This window comes from Primulina tabacum, chromosome 15 (genome assembly GCF_025594145.1).
Source record: "Primulina tabacum isolate GXHZ01 chromosome 15, ASM2559414v2, whole genome shotgun sequence".
NCBI lineage: Eukaryota > Viridiplantae > Streptophyta > Magnoliopsida > Lamiales > Gesneriaceae > Primulina > Primulina tabacum.
The window spans coordinates 36,038,473-36,060,316 of record NC_134564.1 but is presented as its reverse complement, the minus strand read 5'-3'; the positions used below and the strand labels follow the sequence as shown (position 1 = coordinate 36,060,316).

General features: G+C 36.8%; 3 protein-coding genes across 3 annotated transcripts; all 3 read right to left on the bottom strand.

Annotated features, from left to right (window-relative positions):
• Positions 1–708: 708 nt before the first annotated feature.
• On the bottom strand, positions 709–4,517 carry LOC142526858 (putative galactinol--sucrose galactosyltransferase 1). The gene is made up of 13 exons (XM_075631492.1): positions 4,400–4,517; positions 4,078–4,290; positions 3,701–3,951; positions 3,526–3,616; positions 3,235–3,283; positions 3,042–3,133; positions 2,846–2,953; positions 2,618–2,752; positions 2,131–2,541; positions 1,910–2,051; positions 1,626–1,828; positions 1,329–1,546; positions 709–1,243 (listed from the first exon to the last, which is right to left on the bottom strand). The coding sequence occupies exons 1-13, from the start codon at positions 4,492–4,494 to the stop codon at positions 867–869; spliced, it is 2,385 nt and encodes a 794-aa protein (XP_075487607.1). The 5' UTR covers positions 4,495–4,517; the 3' UTR covers positions 709–866.
• A 2,858-nt stretch (positions 4,518–7,375) lies between these two features.
• Positions 7,376–11,324, bottom strand: LOC142526199 (putative galactinol--sucrose galactosyltransferase 1). The gene is given in 14 exon segments (XM_075630448.1): positions 7,376–7,874; positions 8,013–8,230; positions 8,320–8,454; positions 8,553–8,620; positions 8,698–8,839; positions 8,905–8,963; positions 8,965–9,316; positions 9,406–9,540; positions 9,636–9,743; positions 9,837–9,928; positions 10,029–10,077; positions 10,378–10,468; positions 10,577–10,842; positions 10,984–11,324. Coding segments are annotated over 14 exon segments (2,271 nt in total). The 5' UTR covers positions 11,172–11,324; the 3' UTR covers positions 7,376–7,506.
• Positions 11,325–12,710: 1,386 nt separating this feature from the next.
• Positions 12,711–20,955, bottom strand: LOC142526198 (enhancer of mRNA-decapping protein 4-like). The gene is made up of 12 exons (XM_075630447.1): positions 19,994–20,955; positions 19,756–19,805; positions 19,524–19,680; positions 19,213–19,431; positions 17,035–17,163; positions 15,262–16,875; positions 14,409–14,768; positions 14,205–14,324; positions 13,866–14,036; positions 13,592–13,756; positions 13,391–13,510; positions 12,711–13,238 (listed from the first exon to the last, which is right to left on the bottom strand). The coding sequence occupies exons 1-12, from the start codon at positions 20,873–20,875 to the stop codon at positions 12,930–12,932; spliced, it is 4,296 nt and encodes a 1,431-aa protein (XP_075486562.1). The 5' UTR covers positions 20,876–20,955; the 3' UTR covers positions 12,711–12,929.
• Positions 20,956–21,844: the final 889 nt, after the last annotated feature.

Genomic DNA, 21,844 nt, shown 5'->3' with positions numbered 1-21,844 from the left:
ATAAATGATTGAAATTTATATTAATATATTCATGGGCTTTTTTTTAGTAACGACATTTATAATTAGTTAAGATGACATTTTGATTATGATTATTTTGATTATTTTAGTGCGTAATATATATAATAGGAAAATCTTGGATATTCATCGTGATATAAAAAATAGATGCAAGAGAGACCTCGTTGAAATTATATGAATCTTTTGTCGATAGATTTATGAGTAGGTTTTTTGTGGAACGGTCTTACGAAACTTTATCAGTTAGACATGTCAACCATAACGATATTCACAATCAAAAGTAATACTCTTAGCAAAAAAATAATACTTTTTCATGGATGACCCAAATAAGAGATATGTCTCACAAAATACAACATATGAGACTGTCTCACACAAGTTTTTGCCTAGGTTTATTTATGATAAATAATTTGATGAAAATATAATCGAAAATTCATCAATTTAAAATAAGGGGTGCAACAAATAGCCAAATATAGGCAATAAAAGTATTACAATGAAATATATTCGCTTCTGCAAATTGCAGGAACGTCAAAGTATCACTATTTATGTTTGCATGTTCTTGATGAAACAGATGATTTAATTTCAGTGAGCTCTTTTATTATCATCTGCATGTTCTTGATGAAACAGATGAATTAATTTCAAACTGTTCAGAATGCAAAAAACGAGTCACTCAAACTAGTTTACGAACAGAGCAAGATCGATTGAACAATAGTATAAATAGAAGGTGAGCTGAAGAGATCAAAGACCGCGAACTACATTCAAAAGAGGTATCCGCCCAACGGCAGATTTACGAGAAGCTCGAAATTAGAAGAAATGAATATCACCAGCAATGGGAACTCCTAAGAAATACAGATTCCTCACAGTTGAACTCTCACATCCCAAAGGTACAACTCTTTTTCTGGAATGCTTAGAGTTATGGTTAAGAAACCCGTTGCTCCTTGGTACTCAAAATCCACCTCCTTGTTATCAACTGTGATTCTTTTCGGTTTAGCTGATGAATAAGCTCCAAAAGGACCACATCCACAGACTTTCATGTGGACAGATGAGGTGTTTTCTGATTCATAATTCAGTTCTTTAATAGCTCCTCCAGAATTGAACATTTTTGTGAGTCCTATGGGGGCAAATGCAATGTTATTTGACAACTTCTTGACAGGAACCACCGTAAAGACATCGTATTCTCGTGCCTTCAAAGTGACGGGTAAAGAAGCATGTTTTGGAAGATACACCAAGTCCCCTGTGCGGAATAACACAGAAAAAGTTTACTGTCAGATTCTTTTTTCGTTTTTCAGGTCATTCAATGTATGTGCTAAGAGTAGTACCGTGTAGATGGGAATAGACAACTGCATCTCCATTCCATTTATTATCTGCGATTCTTGGTAAGTAATCTACATCATTAGCCCTAACGATTCCAGTTAGTGTGCTGGGCAGTTCGTTGTGAATGAGATTCCTTTTCTCTGTTTTGCACCAGCCAGCTCCTTGGCAGTTGAAGACACCCACAACACCATTGAAATCGTTTAGATTCCAAATTTTTAACAAACTGCAGAAAATTTTGAAGTTATTTGATTGAAAAAACAAGATCTTGAAGATACAGAGTTGGTCGAAGATTCCTTAAATACCTTTTTCCATCTCTCGCGGGATCAGAAAACAGGCAATCCCGAGTGGGTCTTCCGGGAAGTTTGGCCCTCAATATGGAACCATCAGGAAGTACAAGCTTCTTGAGAAGTTTAAAGTCATGCTGACCCGGCTTATCGCTGACGTATATAGCGCAGCCACCCACAGCTCGTGCTGCTCCGTGATACTCAGCCATTGGGTGCAAACTCTGCCAAACCATCAACACACATATTATTATAAAAAATTTTGTTGTTCATTTAACAAGAAGTTTGTTAGGCCATCTTCTTACATGAAACATATCCCAATCTGGTTGCATGAATTCCCCCAGAAAAATGGTGTTATAAGCAACAGATGCAATGTGAATGGTATGAGATGCCGGATCTCTTGGCCAGAAATCATCTGATGCTCTTATGACAGCCGTTCGTTTTGCACTGCGAAATCAATGTACTGTTTTATCAGTATCAGCATTCCTGTATGATGTTTGAAATAAAGTACCAGTGTGATTATCACCTGTATAATCCATCCGTGTTGTGACTCATGCAAGAAATAATCCCATTATCAGGAAAATGTCTGGAGATCGACGCCTCCAACGCTTGGTGGTATTTTCTTGCGAGCTTCACTCTTCCACCATTGCCAGCTCCAAGGGTTTCCAGGATGTTCTGTACATCTACCTTAACCCCATCAACATCAGCTGATGCAAGGTACGAGTGAAGCTCATTGTAGAAATGAAATACTTTCTCAGGATTAACAAGACCGAGACCATTCTTGGCAATGCTATTTAAAGCATCACAAGGTTCATTTGATTGAACCCCGGGAGAGGAGACCGGGTAAGTGATCTTGGATTCATAATGTTCCATTCCACTTTGGCTCGGTCTGACTCCACCCCAATACCCTGCCAACGCGTGCCAGACATAAACATACCTACACGGCCGACAAAGATAGCGTAAGTATTTGCTCACTCTCTCGTAAAAGTACATCGAAATGTGGGATATCATACTTCACTGATTTTTGTTCCTTAATTTCGGAAACAATGTGCCGGATACCCATAGCTGGATCCTCAACCCTTTCACCCTCTTTGCCATCCCTTTGAAATTTGTGGTTCTCTTTGATGTTAGTCAACCGGTTTGCGAAGCTGGAAATGAGGAATACGTAACTCAACAATTAGCAAGAAAGGAGCTCTAAAACAAGAAGCAACGATGAACAATGAAAGGATGGCAGGGCTCACTTGGCTGAGTTGTCGCCTTTCTTCCCATCGCTAGTTGGATCCATGCCGACTGATTGCCATCCATCGTCGATGATTACAAACTTTGGGGGTATCCCGCCTTTCTCCAAACTGCAATAAGGTATAATGTGTCTTTAAAATTCTTTTCTACGACGTTCCTGCTTATATTCCATCAGGGTTCATTCGTAACATATGATACCTTTCCAATCCGTGTTTCACTCCTTCGGCAGTGACATCTGTGTAGAAAGCGTCCCACGTACACCATCCAAACCAGTTCAACATATCCGGCATCTGAACCACAATAACGAATCAGATTTGAATTATAATAAGTTTAAAGCTTTTCCTAGAGAAACTGAACTGGAAATGAAGATTGGGAATATGAAAAAGTCCACCTTCTTTCTCTCACGGTGACAGAAAGTCTGCAAATGTCCCTCCACGGTCCTGTATTATAAATTGAGAAATATGTTCTTAATTCATAAACTAGTCGCCCCATCTTGCAACACCTCGTCAAAAAGACTAAGCTAGCATGAAATTGAAGATGATCTCTAATACAATTTTATACGATTTCAGCTGACAAGTCATCAACTTTAGAAACATTATATGCTCGATTCATTACTTCTTGAAAAATGAGCAATCTTCGAAGTCATAAACAACCAATCACAAGAATTCAGAACATAACATACTTGACTGCATTTGTGATGACATCAAACGGATCCGATCCAGCTGCAACAAAAACTAAATGGCTCCCGTCGAATTCTTGCACCGCAGGATCGCCTGCAAGTTACTATTTATCAAATCTCCCGCAAACAAAACATGGTCCAAGATGTTAAAAAAAGAGTACGCAGATTTCGTTCATACCACTTTCCAAGCATATCTCTAACTCATTATTTGCATTTCCCTGCAGAACAGCTCTAAAATCTCCCTCCAAAATGGGCAAGAATACTACATATAACGATGACTGTTCGCTACTTTCTGCTCCAAAGTTTGAGCCATCACGTCCTTCCACAATCAAGAATTGGGTTTCGAAAGGTATATCTTTGCCATTATTCCCCATCCTCTGCGTCATCCACCATAATTTGAATCGAAAAACGCACATGAACCGTAAATCCCTGGAAATGTTCATGGACATAGTTCAGTAATGCTGATCTGTATTTCATCAATACTTCATAAATCAAGCTAAGAAAACATCGTACAATTGCAACAACTTTTCTTCTTTAAAAAAACAAGAAACTTACAGGAGTTTCCCAACAGGGAAAACCCGTCGGCTGCCAATCTGATCAGAATGAACACCAAGGAAAGCTCCATTAGTCAAGGTTGCACCACTTGCGGGAGTTACAATTATGTTTTCATGAACATCACTCAAAATCTTCTCCCCGAACACACTCAACCTCCCATCACTCACGCCAATCCCAGCTCCCACTGTCATTTTTTTCCTCTTCGAAGGACACCTACGAGTACGATGATAAAATCAATCAAGAACCCGAAAATTAAGAAGAGAAGAAAAAACCCAAGAGTCCAATGAATGAAATAGAGAGATGATAAACAATACGGCCAAACCAGAAACGGGAATGAATTCGGGCTGCATTTGATGGGGTATTTATAGATAAAAAAAGAGATAAGCCTCGTGATCCCTGTGTTGTCATGTGATTCATTATTTTCTAAATACTTCCGAGATATATATATATATATATATATATATATATATATATATAGACACACACACACACGCCCGCGCGCGCGGGTGGATGATTCACTTTGAAATAAAACTGATGGAAATGGAGGAAAATGATGTTTTCCAAATCAAAACATGGACAGCCACTGACATTGACAAAGCTTCATTTGGGTCAGATTTTTTGAATCAAATGGTCAAATTTGGGGGAGGTATGTACAGTATCAATGCCCACCAGCCTGAAATTTTTGGTGGGTTTCATGCATTTGCTTAACCGATGGTTAGCGAGTAGGCTGTTTCAAAGGAAGATGGATAAAAGAGTTGCACTTGCACGCACGAGTCTTACAACACCACCCACGTCGGCCACACAAACAATTTTCAATAAATTTTAACTCATATCATTATTTATATATAAATTTGAAATTCATTATAATTAACATTAAATATTACATAAATATGTCAGTGATGTATTTGAAGTTCATGATCTTAGTTCTGTAAAATGACAAATAAATATTTGAAATTCATGTATCCAAACATAATATATATATTTTTTTTCAAAAAGCTTTTACATACTTTGAGACAAAAATATTGAAGATACCAAGATATCATATTCTCATTTGAAGATTGATAACGTGACTAGCTTTGGATTTTAATTAAATAAAAAAAAAACAACAAAATCTAGAGTTAATGAAACTCCATGACCTAATTTTGCAAGTAACAAGGTAAGACTCCCACAATAATCACAAAATAAAAAGAAAAAGGATTTGACCTAATAAAATGCCACAAAATAAATAAAAATAACATTTGACTTTTCATCCTCCATATTGTTGAATTTCATGCTAACAACTAGAAAGCAAACATCGCGTATGGATTAGGTGCTGACTCGATTATGACGTGTAAATGGGAAACCACATTAAATTGGTGGTCGAAAATAATAAATTAATTAGTGGAGAAAATAATCAGGCCGTCAATTATTCGGCCAAAACACGTCGGATCCAAATCATCCTACAATTGAAATATCAACCCACCCAGTTGGGTTGAAAAATTCCATCTTATCCGTGATGACACTACTTGCAAATACTAATATATTGATATATGTTTTTTTTTTTTTTTACATATATCAAGGTCGTGCTCGGATCCAAAACCCGAACAGAATCTTGATATATGTCAAAAAAATAACAAATGTTAAGATCCTGACTCGGTGTTTGGTATGAATAGGGTCGAACAACCCCCGTTTGGTGATGTTCATGTTTTTGTACGTAATTTTAATTTGATGAAAACATTGCAACGCACCTGTTGTATCTAATAAAAGTTTGTTATCCCCTCATGTCAATTGTAAAAAAAAAAATAGAAAAAGAAGATCGTAATGAGTAATTAAGTTGTAGGACCGATCGCTTGTCGCTTTACCAAAAGTTATGGCTAGTAGTAATGGTGCAACTCAAATCTTTTAAACCGCACAGCAGCTCAAGCACCACGGTTCGATCGCTCTATCAAGCAGGGACAATTATTACACCCAAGAGTCTCCCTCCCAATAATTGCACTCCTTTCAATCAATGGGAATCGAACATGTGACCTTGACTCTGATATCAATTGTAAGACCGAGCGCTTGCCGCTTTACCAAAAAGTTATAGCTAGTAGTAATGGTGCAACTCAAATCTTTTAAACCGCACAGCAGCTCAAGCACCACGGTTCGATCGCTCTACCAAGTAGGGACAATTATTGCACCCAACATAAGTGCTTTCTTAATTATATTCATGAATATGAATTTTGTTATTTCTAGAAATTAAATAACTTTAATCAAAATATATTCTAATAATAATTGATATTATTGTTCACTAAATTATTTTTCACCTCGAAAAAATGCTTTCTAGCATCACTGACTGGACATATAACAAAAAAAATTGACGGTGACCGATTTGAAGAAGCGTGTAGTGAATAGTGATGGTTCTAAATTGAACCGACCACCTATCTAACAAAGGGTTTTGTTATTGGCTAGATTTCTATTAAGCTTAAATATGAATGAAGCCTAAAATATATTGCAAAGTTAATATCTTGAAAGAGTCATCCAAGATTTTTGTAACATGTTATTCTTCTGTGTCGAAAGAGACAAGAAATTAATCTCACATGCAAATAATGTTACAATATTATTGCACAACTTACGAACAATATATTGACAACATTTGTACTACGTGACATGCACATTTATCTGAATATTCCTCCAAACAATACATCAGGAGTTTTGTCTCTTCCTCGTGTTGAAGCAGCACCTTACATTTTGTGTTTTAATTTTTATGTGATGTTCACTATTAATCTGTTTACATTGGTAGGTATTTATGTACAAATCTAACTCAAAAGTCTTACGGCATACTTGCTCACACGGATCTCAGACCTAACACGATCTTATAAAAAATATTATATTTTTATTTTTATTGTAAAACTATCGTTTGTTAGTTAGTTATGTTATGAATAAATATTGTGTGATAATATATATTAATATGAGGGAAGTAATATTAATTTTAATTTCAAAAGTTATTGCATGATATATATAGATTTGAGTTAAAAATATCATGTTTATATAAAAAGTATTAATTTTCTATATATATATATATATATATATATATATATATATGGACTAAATCGACACATACTACGAAAATATAGATATTATATGATGTTGCACAAAAAATCTGCATATTAAGTTTAAATGTAATCACGTTCTTAGTTATTTTTTACACTTCTGATTTAGATCTCACCTGCTAAAGATTCCATCGACAAATTTTTTTTTTCTCAAACTTGTCGTTTTAACGTGTATATTGCATGTAGTTTTAAAAATAATTTTAATTAATTTTCAAAAAAATATATAATTATGTGGCCAAAACATACATTTTATTCCATGAACAACACAAAATACAGTTAGTAGTAGAACTGAATTTGGTGGCTTGAAAAATCAAGAATCGGGAATCCATAGCAGAATAATTGGGTTTTTGAGTTGTGTTCAAAGTTCAAACGTTAGATTCTCATGGTTCACACCCTCCGGAAAAGTAAAAGTGACCAATCCAGATTTCTCTTCATAATCAAGCTTGACTTCATTCATGTCAATCACTACCCTTTTCGGTTTAACAGATGAATATGCCCCGAATACGCCACACCCATGGGTTCTCATTTCGACATTTCCTGTTTTCTTGGATTCATACTTTAGTTCTTTTACTGCTCCCCCGGAATTGAACATCTTGATCAGACCTATCGGTGCAAATGCTGCGCCACTGGACATTATCTTGACAGGAACAACTGTGAATACCTCATATTCTCGAGCTTTCAGTTTGATGGGGAGAGTCATACTTGTCGGTACATAAACCAGTTTACCTGCAATGGTCATTGGCAAGATTCCAATTTTACCAAAATGGTACCATTTTTTTTGTCATATATGAAATTTGTGAGCCAAAACATCAGATGCCAGATGTATCATTGTGAATATTAAAATGACATGCTGACAGAACATACCGCTTCTGTGGGAATACATAATGCAATCTCCATTCCATTCATTTTCAGCAATGCTGGTTATGTACGGTATATCTTTCGCTTGAATAATACCCGAGTTCGTTTCAGGCTCTTTGTCGTGAATCAAATTTTTTCTACTATCCCGACACCAAGAAGCCCCTTGACAGTTGAAAACTCCAATAACTCCGGTAAAATCATTCATATTCCAAATTTTTAGAAGACTGCAACAAATTATCAAGACATGATTATTCTTATCTTGTAAGACCAAGGCAAATGTTTCGAGCGTAATATATATTTTTCACAGTTATACCTTCTTCCATCTCTGGTAGGATCGGTAAATAGACAATCTATCGTTGGTCTTCCGGGAAGTTTGGCCCTCAATGTTGAACCATTGGGCAGTACAAGCTTCTTTAAAACATCAAAATCATGGTTCCCAGGCTTGTCGCTGTGAATCAAGACATATGCATTATATTTTGACTTGAAACTGTGTGTGTAATGTGTTGTGACACTTCTAACATAAGAGCATATTAAACTAAACAGTACCTCACATAGATCGCACAGCCTCCAACAGCACGAGCTGCTCCATGGTATTCAGCCATGGAATGCAGGCTCTAAAAAATCATATCAAGTGAAAAATGATTAAAGTCAAACATTTCAAAAGTTTATAGGAAAAAGATGGAATTCTCACATGAAACATGTCCCAATCAGGCACCATAAACTCTCCAATAAAGATAGTGTTGTAAGCAACCGAGGCCACATGGATTGTGTGAGATGCAGGATCTCTAGGAAAAAAATCATCCGATGCTCTAATAACAGCAGCTTTCTTTGCACTGTGGGAATCAAATTTACACATAAAAAATTAAACCCCAAATGTGGCGAAAATGGAGATTTCTACCTGTACAATGCATCGGTACTATGGCTCATGCAAGAAATAATCCCATTATTTTCAAAGTTTCCTGGAGATCGATGCTTCTAGCGCTTCGTGGTATTTTCGAGAAAGTTTCACTCTTCCACCAAAGCTGGCCCCAAGGGTTTCGAGTATACTTTGATTATCTACTTTAACCCCGTTAACCCCAGCAGAAGCAAGATAAGAGTGCAGATCGTTATAGAACGCGTGTACTTTCTCAGGGTTAACAAGTCCAACCTTGTTTGACATTATGCTCTTCAAAACGAAACAGATGCCATTGGCCTCGACCCCAGAAGATGGAACAGCACTTACAATTTTGGGTTCGTACTGTTCCATTTTGGGAACACTGGGTTTGACACCACCCCAGTACCCTACTATTGCATGCCACATATAAACATACCTACAAAAAAACTCAGGAAAATTTATTGAGGTGTCATAGCCAGAAAGAGTAATGGAGAATCTATTTGAAATTTAAGCACAATGGTTTACTTCAAACTGTATTCGTCCTTGATCTCAGTAATAATTTGGCGAAATCCCATTCCCGGATCTCCATCTGTGTCACCCCTTTCATTGTCCTTTTGAAATTTATGATTCTCTCTAATATCAGTTAATCGATTTGCAAAACTGGAATGAAAACATAAAACAAGAATTATGGTATAAGTATGTAAATCAATACAAAAATACTGCCCGAAAAAGCATATTGGTGGAGTTTTATTCACTTGGCAGTGTCATCAAATTTGGCTTCAATGCTGGTAGGATCCATACCAACCAATTGCCATCCGTCATCTATGATTATAAATTTAGGAGGAGCTCCACCTTTCACCAGACTAAAATGAAAAACAAAAAACATGGTATTTATACAGATGATGTTATATTTTAAATATTAATGAAATTATCTTAAGAGTTAGGTGAAAGGAGACCTATTTATTCCTTCCTTAACTCCCTTGGCATTAACATCCGTATAAAAAGCATCCCAGGTGCACCATCCGAACCAGTTCAACATATCAGGCATCTGAACTAAGATGAAAAACAAATTTATGAGTGGGGGAAACTAGTGAATAGTGATGAATTAAAACCATGGATGTTTAAAGTGATGTCTATAGTTATAATACCTCCTTACTATGACGGTGGCAGAACGTCTGCAAATGAGTTTCCAGAAACCTGTTTAAATCTCAAATATCTCATAATATTTATGGATTAAACTCACATTATGAAAGGAAATGCAACTGAATCATTTTTATGCTGCCAAAGTGGAAAATACTTTCATTGCTATCAAGTTGATATTCAAATCCTGCTGCTACAAGTAAGTATTACACCAAGCAAGAAGTAAACTTGTGATTTCGTGTGGACCTCATACGACACGATCATAGGCCTATGTTAACAGGGTGTGATTATACTCAACATAAACGGAAAGATCAAAATTAATATTAGAAAAGCAATTATGAACTTAAACGGTCATACTTGATTGAATCTTGGATAACCCTGTACGGATCCATTCCAGCTGCCACATAAACCAAGCGCCTGCCTTCAAATTCCTGCACAGAAGGATCACCTGCGAAATTCCAATTTCCCAACAACAACAAAAAACTCAATTTCAGATTAAAAAAATGCATACTTAAACACAACCAATGAAAAACTAATAATAAAAACTTTCTGATACCACTTTCCAAGCAAATTTCCAGTTCATCGTTTGCATTTCCCTGAAGCACAGCCCTGAAATCCCCTTCAAGAATCGGCAAGAGAACAGTGTAAATTACTGATCCTGTTCGTTCTTCCCCGTCTTTATTTTCTCCGCCGACTTGAAAACAGTCGGGCACCTCAATCAGTAAAAACTGTGTCTCGTATGGGATATCGTGGCCACACGTACCCATAGATTGCGTCATCCACCATAACTTGAATCTATAAAGACTCAAAAATTTCAATCCCCTGCAAATTTTAACACCATTAATATTTCCACTGCCATAAAAACGACCAACCCTTTTAGTTACATAATCAACAAAAACAAAATCAGCACAAAACAATGTAAGCTTGATAATCTTTTAGAATAATGTAAGTAAAGTCTCGTACTTGAGTTTTCCAACTGGAAAAACTACAATGCTACCACTCTGATCAGACTTAACGCCAATGAAAGTACCCTCGTTTTGTTCTGTTGGAGTCAGGAAAATGTTGTCGTGGACATCAGTGAGAATGCAGTTGTGAGAAACGCTCAGATTTCCATCAGCAAGAATTAAGTTGGGTGGTGAACAAATCGCCATTTTTGTCCTACTGCGTTATTGAAATCGAGAGGATTCACAGTTTTTCGGATAAAGATTGTATAAATTTCCGTAAATCTCGACATGGGCATATGATCGGATAATTGCGCTGAATTTCTATGGTAGAGCGAGAGGCGAAGTGGAAAGCATCACTTTCAATTGTGTTTTGTGTATATTGTTCTTCTATTTTTTTTTATTTTTTTTTGTATTTTACTAGTTATTAATTGCTTTAAATTTAATTTGTTTGTTGTCCATATTATCTTTGTATTATAAATTTTGTTTTTTATTAGTTATATTAAGTTTAATTTGTGTTCTCTGATTTATATTAAAATTAAATTTCATATTGTTTGTGTATTTTTTTGTTGTCTTTTATTAATTACGTTATTAATTAAATTCATAAATTAAATTTGTGTTTTGACAATATTTCTCTTGTATTCTAAACTTTGTCTTTTTTAAGTCTGAAACTTAAAACTTAAAATTTTAAGTTTTTTTTAAGTCTGAAACTTAAAACTTAAGTTTCAGACTTAAAATTTGACAATATTAAGTTTTAAGTTTCAGACTTAAGATTTGACAATATTTCTCTTGTATTCTAAACTTTGTCTGAAACTTAAAACTTATAATGAGTACCATATTTTTCAATATTCAAACTTTTCGATGAATGATGAAGCTTACGTTTTCCCAAATAAATATATAGAACTATCTAATTTTCATTCTCCTTATAAAATAAATCGTACGTCACACGAAACGCACTTTAATTTACTAGTGTCTTGAAATTAGGGACTAAATTTAAATGTCTGGAAGGTGAATTATTAAACCCATTGTATTATATTCAACAGTAATAAGTAGTTGATCATATCAATGATTGTCCCGAAGTAATTCTGTCCCATGTCAGCACACACAAACATGCGAAAACCAATAATTTTCTCGAAAATCGAATGAACTTTTTCCAAATATTTTCAAATGCTCTCTCTCTCTCCCCTTTTTTTTATCGGTCATTTCATTTATTTACGAAATAAAACGCCATTTTGAAATGTTGCACTGGTAATTGGCGTACCAGTTGCCTAAGTTAGGAAGTTGTTTTGGGAAAAGGTCAAAACGAAAAGAGCAGGCCTTTCTCTGTTGGGCAGACAGGAAAGTAAGCTGAGTGCCGTGCCTATCAATCAAGATCAAGTCTAATTTAGTGGAAGCAATCACTCTCGTAAAAAGCAGCAAGAATCTTGACAATGTAACAGCAACTTAGATCTGGATGCTTGAAACCAAACCCTGGTCTAATATCGACAGCCGAGCTCGAGTAATTGGCACCCTCTTTGGTTAACCGTTTCGTCAACAACTGATTCACCCCCCAACAAAACTGAAAGCAAAATAAGTGAATGCACGTACTCACGTAAATACACCCACGCATAACAATTAGAATATCCAGCCATATAACAAATAACTAATTATACATGAAATAAATCGATTTCCAAAGGGGGCATTGTTGATCGAAGTCTATAAGACCGATGATAATATTATCATAGAAACCAAGAACACGAACTCTAAGTCGGGACAAGTGCGTGCAAGCACAAAATTGCGTATAAACATTAAATGTTTTTCAAATCACTGAAAACGGAAATTCAAACAAATTTCTGCACATATTTAAGGATCGGGAAAAGATGCGTTATTTTAAATTCTAATCTTCTGACCGAGTAACCTAGAATACAAACCTTCCAAAATCCCCACACGACTTTATAATTCCTTGAAATACGCGGAGTAGCCCTGGAATCATTTTGAGCCCATAAGCATGGAATTGATTACATGCATGATCAAGCGAATGTTGGAAAGTTCGGAACCGGCAGTGGTTGGAATGCTGTGATGGTGATTCATTATTTGATATACTTGCTCGAAGATGGGACGTACGTGCACCATAATCACTGGGTCGGCAGGATTTATAGCACCTAGAACCTCCCTCATCCAAGTTAGTTTTCGAGGGGTTTCCTTGCTGATATCACAGGCCAATTGCTGTAGAAGAGAGAGGAGTACCCCTTGGCTCAATGGAAGCGGATTCATGGCCAAAAGCGAAAGCAAATCAACCTGAATAAGAAGAGTGGTATGGAAAGGAAAAAAATGAGGATTCCGATTAAAAAAAAAAAACTATGGCAATAAATCATGTATGTGAAGAAAATGGTGTGTGTACGCCTTTCTGATATTCTAATTAAAAAGAGAGGAAAAAGAGTAGAGCATACATGAGAACATAACCATGATACAACAGTAACATCATTCCTATGCAAGGCAGCAATGAAAGCCTCCTCGTATTTCCGCTCAGCTACCAATCTAGAAAGCTCTTTTGTTGGATCAACCTCGAGCTAAAAAATAGCGTTCAGAATAAATGGGTCTGAAAGCACCAAGTAGTTAAAAATAAAAAATTCAGGGAGAAACGGAGAAACCTTCTCGTGTAGAATACCCAAAGGACCATTACTCAGCTGATCAGTCAAAGGATTTGCTGCTTTAGAATTTGCTCCTGCAACAGCAAGAGCTACCAATTTTCTTTGACCCTCAAGCAACTCGTTGCTCAAAGTTTGAGACATTGATGACGCGGAAGTAATAGCATCCTGAAGAAAATAACAAAAATTATTGGGGCAGGTAGATACCAAGAAGACATACTATTCACATAGCGTGCATATTTAGAAACATTAGCATAATATTGCAAAATATAAATACCCTCAAAACAAGTGCAAGTGATGAATGTGAAGCCTCAAACTGCTGCTGAGCTGCTGCAGTATGTTCAACCATTCCTTTTTGAAACGCGGAATCAACCTGCTCAAACATTGCCCTGCATGACATTTCAAACGCAGGAATCACAGAAACTTCCAAACTCGATTTCAGTGTTTCCTGCATTTAAACCAATATGAAATTAGACTTAACGAGGAAGACAACTACATAAAAATAGAGATACAGGCCCATGCCATTTCGTAAATAATCCATCTCAATTTTTGTAAACAAAGAATAGAGCTCAAAGAACAATAAAATAATAGTAAAACTTATTCTCTTGATTTATACCTGAAGAGCTTGCTTGCCAGAAGTTGGAAATTGAGATTGGATTTGCCTAGCAACTACAGCTTCAAGCTTGAAGTTGACTGATTTTTCCAGTTGATTAACAGCTTTATCACCCACCCCTTTCTGATCACATAAATAATGCATAATTCAGAAATAACTAAATCATGATAACAAACTTTAACACGTGAAGAAATGTAGAAATTTAACCTGGAAGCTCTCAGCAATAGTAGTGAATATTGCTTTCTCCATTGTGGGAATGATAGCCCGAGCCACAGATTGCCCATGTGAAGAAACCTCTCGTTTCACAGTTTTATCTATCAATGAAGGCAAGTCTTTGTTTAAGAAACTGCTTATAATATTTGTTACTTGTTGTGCTCTCTCTCGAGACGCCTTTTCCTCTTTTGCATTATCTTCTTGCAAGCGAGCCCATAAAGCATCAGAATTGGCTTTTACAGCTTTCTCCATGTTTCGTCCCAATGATGCCTCAAGTCTTTTGCCTTCTTTGGTAACTTGGACAGCAATCATTGTTGTCATCTGCTTCTGCATGTCTTTTTGCAGAGCTACAAGCTGAAAATATATAAGCCATAAAGGGTTAGATCAAAATGTTGACACATAAATCAGACGCCGTCAACAATTTGCACTTGATTGCCATTGACAAATTGGTTAGCCTATACCTGATGCATAAAAAAATTTGGACCCACATTTAGGATTATTCTTATGGAAAAAAATCGCCAATAAAACTACCATTACTTGGAGAGCAAAAACGACCAAAAATGAGCAATATTCAAGCACTCGATAGCATTAACAATGACTTGTATGAGGACAAAATTAAAATAAAAGTAATACATGCAAGAACCTTTCAAATTAACCAATATAACTCAAATGAGTGACGACATTTTGAGAGAACCGATATCTTTTAGACTTGGAGAACTTAAGTCATAAAATACCTGAATGACTGAGTTTGAAGAATGAAGACATATAACATATATAACGTCTTTTTAAAGATCTTTTGTCCAACAGTAAATAATATTAATATTAATATTAAAAGGCTCAGAATTACCTTATGCAAGATCTCTTGCATGGAATAAATTTGTGACTCTACAGGAGTGCCATAGCTGATGCCTGGTTCATTAGAAGAATCTGCCGAATCGAAAGCACTTGGTGAGGGTGAAGATGGGCCAGATCCCTGAGCACTCTTTCCCTTCTGCTTCTTCCCTTTGGCATTGGGTGTAGGTTGTGGAGCCAGCACAGGAATTGATGACTCAATGACACTGCTGGGACCATCCTTTCCGGAATCGTGAATTTCTTCTTCTACAGTTGAAGGTTGGGCAACTGTTTCAGTTCCACCAGTTCCATCAAACTGCCGATCTTCCTCTACTATATAAGTTTCAGGTGATATGCCACGGCATTCTCGGGCCATCTCAACCCCTAGTTCCGATGCTTGAGAGCAAAAGATACTTTCCCGCTTTTCCGACAGAAAAGACTGAAGTTCTTCTTGAGATTCATCGTCGATATTTTGATTAAATTTTGTTTCGCCCACAACCTTTACCTCTACAATAGAATTCCTTGTATCATTGCTCATTAACACATCTTGAATTTTTAGTTCAACCTCACTTTGGGCCTCTGTTTTGTGCATCACCTCAGAGGATGAATTGGCCATCAAAATCTCAGAAGGAGTAATCAGATGAGTGGGGTGTCTGAAATTTATGGGATGATTGAACGCCAAGGGGATATCGTCTTGAGAATGCTTATTATCATAGTTTCTTGAATCACCATCCAATGAAGCAACGTCAGACAAGTTACTATGAACGCTGTCCATTTGTCTGTCAACTGTATATTCAACAATTTTAGGCTCTACACCCCGATCAGTACTCAAAACACCATGCTCCAAGCTGCTCGTTGGATTTCTAAAACCAGAAAGTGTTCTGGACAGCCTGGGGCTCAAAGGTAGAGAAGGTGAAGCAACAGAGGAAAGATTACCATCACTAGCATTTACAGGTGAAGGCATTGGTTTGCTTTCAATACTTGAGGGAGCAAACTCCTGAAGGCTGGGTGACTCGGCAGAAACAGGGTCCACGGGGTATCTCACAGTAGGTTTATTCTCCAAGCCACTATCATGTATGGATGACGAGTGTGCTGAACTAGTTATCGATACCCCTGTTGCTTTAATGCCAGAAGACTCCAAATCGATATGTCCTTCTATAATAGAAGCTTCACGCGAAACATTAGATTCTGACTTCTCATACACTAAATTTCCTATTGCAGGTGGCAGACACTGTGACAAGTCCAACGCATACTGCTGAATAGCCTGGGTCTGGACACAATACACCTGAACAACTTGCTCCCCATTAGGTAGCGACTCGCTTGTACCTGTGAAACTCAGTATTCGCATTGTGACCGTAAATTCAGCTATGTAATCCATGCATGTTGCAGCGGGATTAGGACCGTATTCCAGATGCACAACATATATAGCATTCCTTTTGGCATTTGCCAATAAAAGTAGACCAGCTTGTGACAAGGCTATCACTTGATTGAAGAAAGCTTCTTCTATTCGAGCTTCTGAACTCTTTAATTCCAATGTCTGAGTGCAGCGCCATGATTCAGCATCAATAGGAAGTAACCAACCTTCCTCACTTGCTGATACCCATATCTTCACTTCCCGATTCAGAGGTCCCTAAACATATCCTTTAAAAGCTGAGTGAAGCGATATAACAAATAAAACCATAAGCAAAGCAAGAATTAAAAAGTAATGTTTGATGCAAGTGGTGTTACTGAAACCATTAACAAAGATAACTTTCTGATTTAAACTAAATGAATCTCTATTTGCGTTTACCCCCGTCATAAGTATTATATGGTCTGGGCGATGAGGAGCGGCCAAAAATGTGACAGAATTAACAGGTTGTCCACCATGAGGCTGGAGAACTGCTATTGGTAATGGATTTCGATCTTCCCAAATTTTAATCTGCAAAAGAAAAAAAGTGACAAGTCCTCAACACCGGCAACTTCATACGTGCACCAAATAAACGTAAGTACGTGTTATATTTGGGTATTCAGTGATTCAGAATTGGAGGCATCCTGACCGTCAGCAACAATCCACAAACAGCATTCGGACTCAGAAATTGTTTCCTTCACAACACCCTTACTGCACGTGCATCACTTAGGGCCTAGTCATGTTATGTTGGATTTAGGTATTTCCCCATACAACATTGGAATCTTTTCTTTCTAAAATAACTATGCTTGCCTCAGATTCTTCGATTTTACCATAACATTTCAATGCAGTTGATCCAGACCCTATGAACACAATTACATTTTAATTAGTTGGTACTTACTCGTGTGGCTGCAAAAATTGCTAGATTTAATACATACAAAATTTTCCCCGTGAACTACCCACTACTCATCTATATTAAATTGAAAAGTTTATTTTCCTTTTGGAGGCGCCCACAAAAAATGCCATAACAAGTTATCTACGATCAATGCCCTAATTAGTGACCTTTATGATGTGGTTCAATAAACTTACAACCATCATCTATACTATTAGTTAAAGGAGAGACTCTTAACACTCAACTAACTTTTGGTGAAGCCTTTTTTAATTCCAAAACCACCCCCACACATTTGATTAGAATGTATATAATTTAGTTCTTCAATTAACTCTTTCAAAAAAAATGATTATGTTTTATTTATTAAATTACTATTTGTTTATATTTTTATTTCACATTATATAGTGTTGTTAAATTTTCATATTTCATGGTTATAAAAAATTCACCATACTAATCTCATGTCATAATAATTTTGTAAATATCATAACCAATCTTGAGAAAGAAAATATGCGCAACACATAATATTTATGTAATATGTTACGCACACAATGTGCGTACCCATTCGCTAGTTTAAATGATGAATTCATTCAAAAGTTCAAAACCTGATTGGTATAAGAATCCTTCATAACAGAGCTACAGAGATTATTTAAGGACAACTCCTTATCGCTTGAACCCCATACCTATGGGTTCCAGACAATCAAGTCCATGTAATACAGACACACAGAATAAAAACTAAGATGAAAACAAAGTGCTTACTGGAATACATTCAAGTTCTAAAGGAAACAACATAGTGTTCCTTTGGAAAAGAAAACAAATATAATCAATAAAATCCAAGTCCTTGCAACTTGAAATTATATAATATTCACAGGATCGAGTGGACTGCAAGATAGCAACCAGATGTAATTGATATGTGAAACTAAGTCCATGTCATTGGATATACGACTGGCATTTGTCAAGTGTTGGAACATTTAGTAATTTATTTTTAATGTGTAGCATCCATATCATCAAACTGACATCACAGATATTAATGAGAACATACAGATCAATCAAACTAACCGGTTCCTTACTACAATACTCCAAGGGAAGAAACAATAGTACTCACCTTCAAACCTGAACAAGAGCTTAAAAATTTATAAAAGAGGTAAAAAGTGCTACTCCTTCGTGAAATATTATTGAATGCTCGTCTTTTATTCTAATTGATGCCTTCACGAGTCTGATACAATTAAAAGATCTGCTTCTCCGGAGGAGGTAACTTGTATAGTTCACTTCTTGCTCCTTGTTAAGATTTATTATCCAACCCCATTTTCTCTTACAATCTCCACGATAACAAGTTTGTATATATTTCTTCGCTAGAAAAATAATAAGGTTATATTACAACGCAGCCACGCAGGAAAATCTCAAGGTAATTTGTTAATACTTTCTTGTTCTTTTGCAAACATTAATTCAAATCCTACTGATCTTTTCCTGAAACTCAACCTTTGATAACTTACTTTTTACAACTGGTATGTGCAAGGGAGAGAAGTAAACTGATTTCATTTATTCTACAGCTCACTTTGAATGGGTATATCAGCCCTCAGCCAAATAAATGCAGAACAAAAGTAGATTGATCAGGCAATAACTTGCTCTCTGCTATTAGCAAGAAAACTAGAAATCACACCAGCTGTATGGCAAAGTTAAAGAAATATATAACAAACCGTGCCATCTACTGAAGCAGATACCAAACGGGTGGTCATCCACTGACACATAGACAAGTCAGTCACTTCCCCATCATGACTACCAACAAGTTGGATGCCATCAATCAAATTATCAATGGTGAATTTTAGAGGTTCATCGGCTGAGATTTTTCCTCCTTTTCCTACTTTTGTAGTATCAATCTTCAAAATGTGCATACCAATCCCAACAGTAAGAACTTCCTGTTAGAGAAAACAAGATTATCAATCAAATCTCAACACCAAGAGATAAAAATAGGGTTTAACAACCAAAAACACAGTTGATGGTGAAATACTTGTTTATGGCAATGCCAACAAACTCGGGGATGAAAAGATTCTCCTTCACCAGTAATTTGAATGGCAGTGACAATTCGCCCAGTAATTTGCTGCTTGTCTTCTTCATCAGGACCTTCATTAATCTTCCACACATAAACACGACCATCGACACTTGCACTGCATGCAAGCAACTAACTTGTTAAAGAGAATACAGAAAATATGGGATCCCACAACAGTGGTCGATGAAGTTACCTAGCTAAAAGGTGAACATCCTCGGCAAAGAAAGCCATGTCTGTGACCCTCTGGCAGTGGCAGGAATAAATAATTCAACACGGTTCAATTAAGGTTATTTTCAAATGCTCGCAAGAATGAGAGAAAAAATAAGAAAAATTAATAATAAGATTGCCAGCTCATACACAATTGAACAAACTCAAAAAAAATTCCGGCTCTAACAACAAATAAGTTCCAGTGCCAAAAAGGTGAACCAAACCTGAGCTAGGCCCTTGAGCAAGGATCTTAAGGCTGTATTGATATTAAGCACTCTAATAGCCCCCAACTTAAGTCCATAGCATATATATGTTTTATTCACTGCAATTTGCCTGCCCACTGCAAGTCCTGGGTCCGACCCATATTTGGTAATGGGTGTAACCTCAAGCTGGGGCTGGACCTCTCCTGGCAACCTGACTTCTATATCATAAACCAAATGATCGCCGCTCAAATGCCTCCCCTTGGGGAGTTTACTACTTGGCATCCGCATCACAGGGCCCTGATGTGAAACTAATAATCCTGGCCCAGATGGCAAATTGTTCACAAATTGTGGCATGGAAAAATCCGAGCCTGAAGAAGTGGGGAGATTTTGGGGCATCGGCATTGTGGACTCATTTGGAATGTCCAGCGTCGAAGGTGGAGCACTCAAAAGCGCCATCAAACGAGCACCGTGGTTGTTAGGGTTTTGGGAACTAGCCGAGGCTTGGAAATTAAGGTGGTGGGGGGAACTAGGCACTGGAACTTGGGGTTGGAGAGTGGGCGTAGGATAGGACATGGACCTCTGGGAGTTAACGTTCGCAAATTCCCGAGAGTTGGATGGAGGATTGTACATAGGAAGATGGTGGAACTGGGGTTGGTGGTGGAACGGCGAGGTTTGAGGAAGATAGGAATATTGCCCTCCGCCGGAAGTGGTGTGCGGTGGAAAAGAGGCCGAGGGGGGCGGAAAGGGAGCTGAAATCAAATTAGGGTTAGTGAAGGCGCTGTCACTGTTGGTAATGTTTTGGGAATGGGGGCTGGAAGCAGGTGATGCTGCCGGGGAAGTGGAAGGTCTGAATAACTTGGGCATGTCGAACGGAGGTGGATTGGAATTTCCGGGGGTCGCCATGCCTGCAAAGTTAACTACTGCGGTGTTGCTCAGTGGTCACTGGCTCACATCTCTTTATTTGCCACATTTTTCAAGTTGAAGAATGGATATAATCTCTACAAATTCATGTTATTTTAATTTCGTTACAAAATTAGACAGTTGATTTTTATTTTATAATATACTATTTTTTTTGAAACATAATATACTATTTTTATAAACTAAATAATCATCATCCAGTGTCCTCTTAAGTCGAATTAATATTTTCGGATTACAAATTGTTGCCGGTTTTATATATTAAAAAAAATTTAAAAAAAATTGTTTATGGTGATATGCAATGTATCATAGATTAATTCGATTTTTATTGAGGTTATTAATCGATAATTATAAATCATTTCACATCAAAATCTTAAATATATATGAAAATCAAGACTCGATTAATTTGATTTTTATTGAGGTTTGGTTTATTCACCAAAATTTTTTTTTAAAAAAAAAAAAAAACTGACATGGTTTCCTAATCATCACTGTGGTCGGATGAACAGTGAGATTTTAACTTGAAATCTGGGTATCGGAAGTGGGAAATTGAATTTGTCAGATTCTTTTGTAATGGAAGAAATAATAAATGCAATGATAATTTGATTACAGTTTTAAAATATGAAAATTATTTCACCAAATAATAATTACTTTTAAGTCATCTCCCTTATCACAGTAAATAAGTAATTAATAAAATCAACGTCCCGAAATAATTCTTGAGACTAAACTGTACCACCTCACGATTTATGGACTCCTCCGTTAATTCGACCGCGGATATTTCATAGAGATCCATAACGCCTACGCCACGCTCTCTGATCCTGGCACGAGAGCGGTCTACAACTTGAATTTGAACTCATGGTTCGACACCGCGAAAGCCTGCAGAGAGACATCGCCCCACACAGGGCCGGAGGTGGGAGACGGTCTGAACGAAAAAAGCAGACATTTGTCGACAAATAGTCA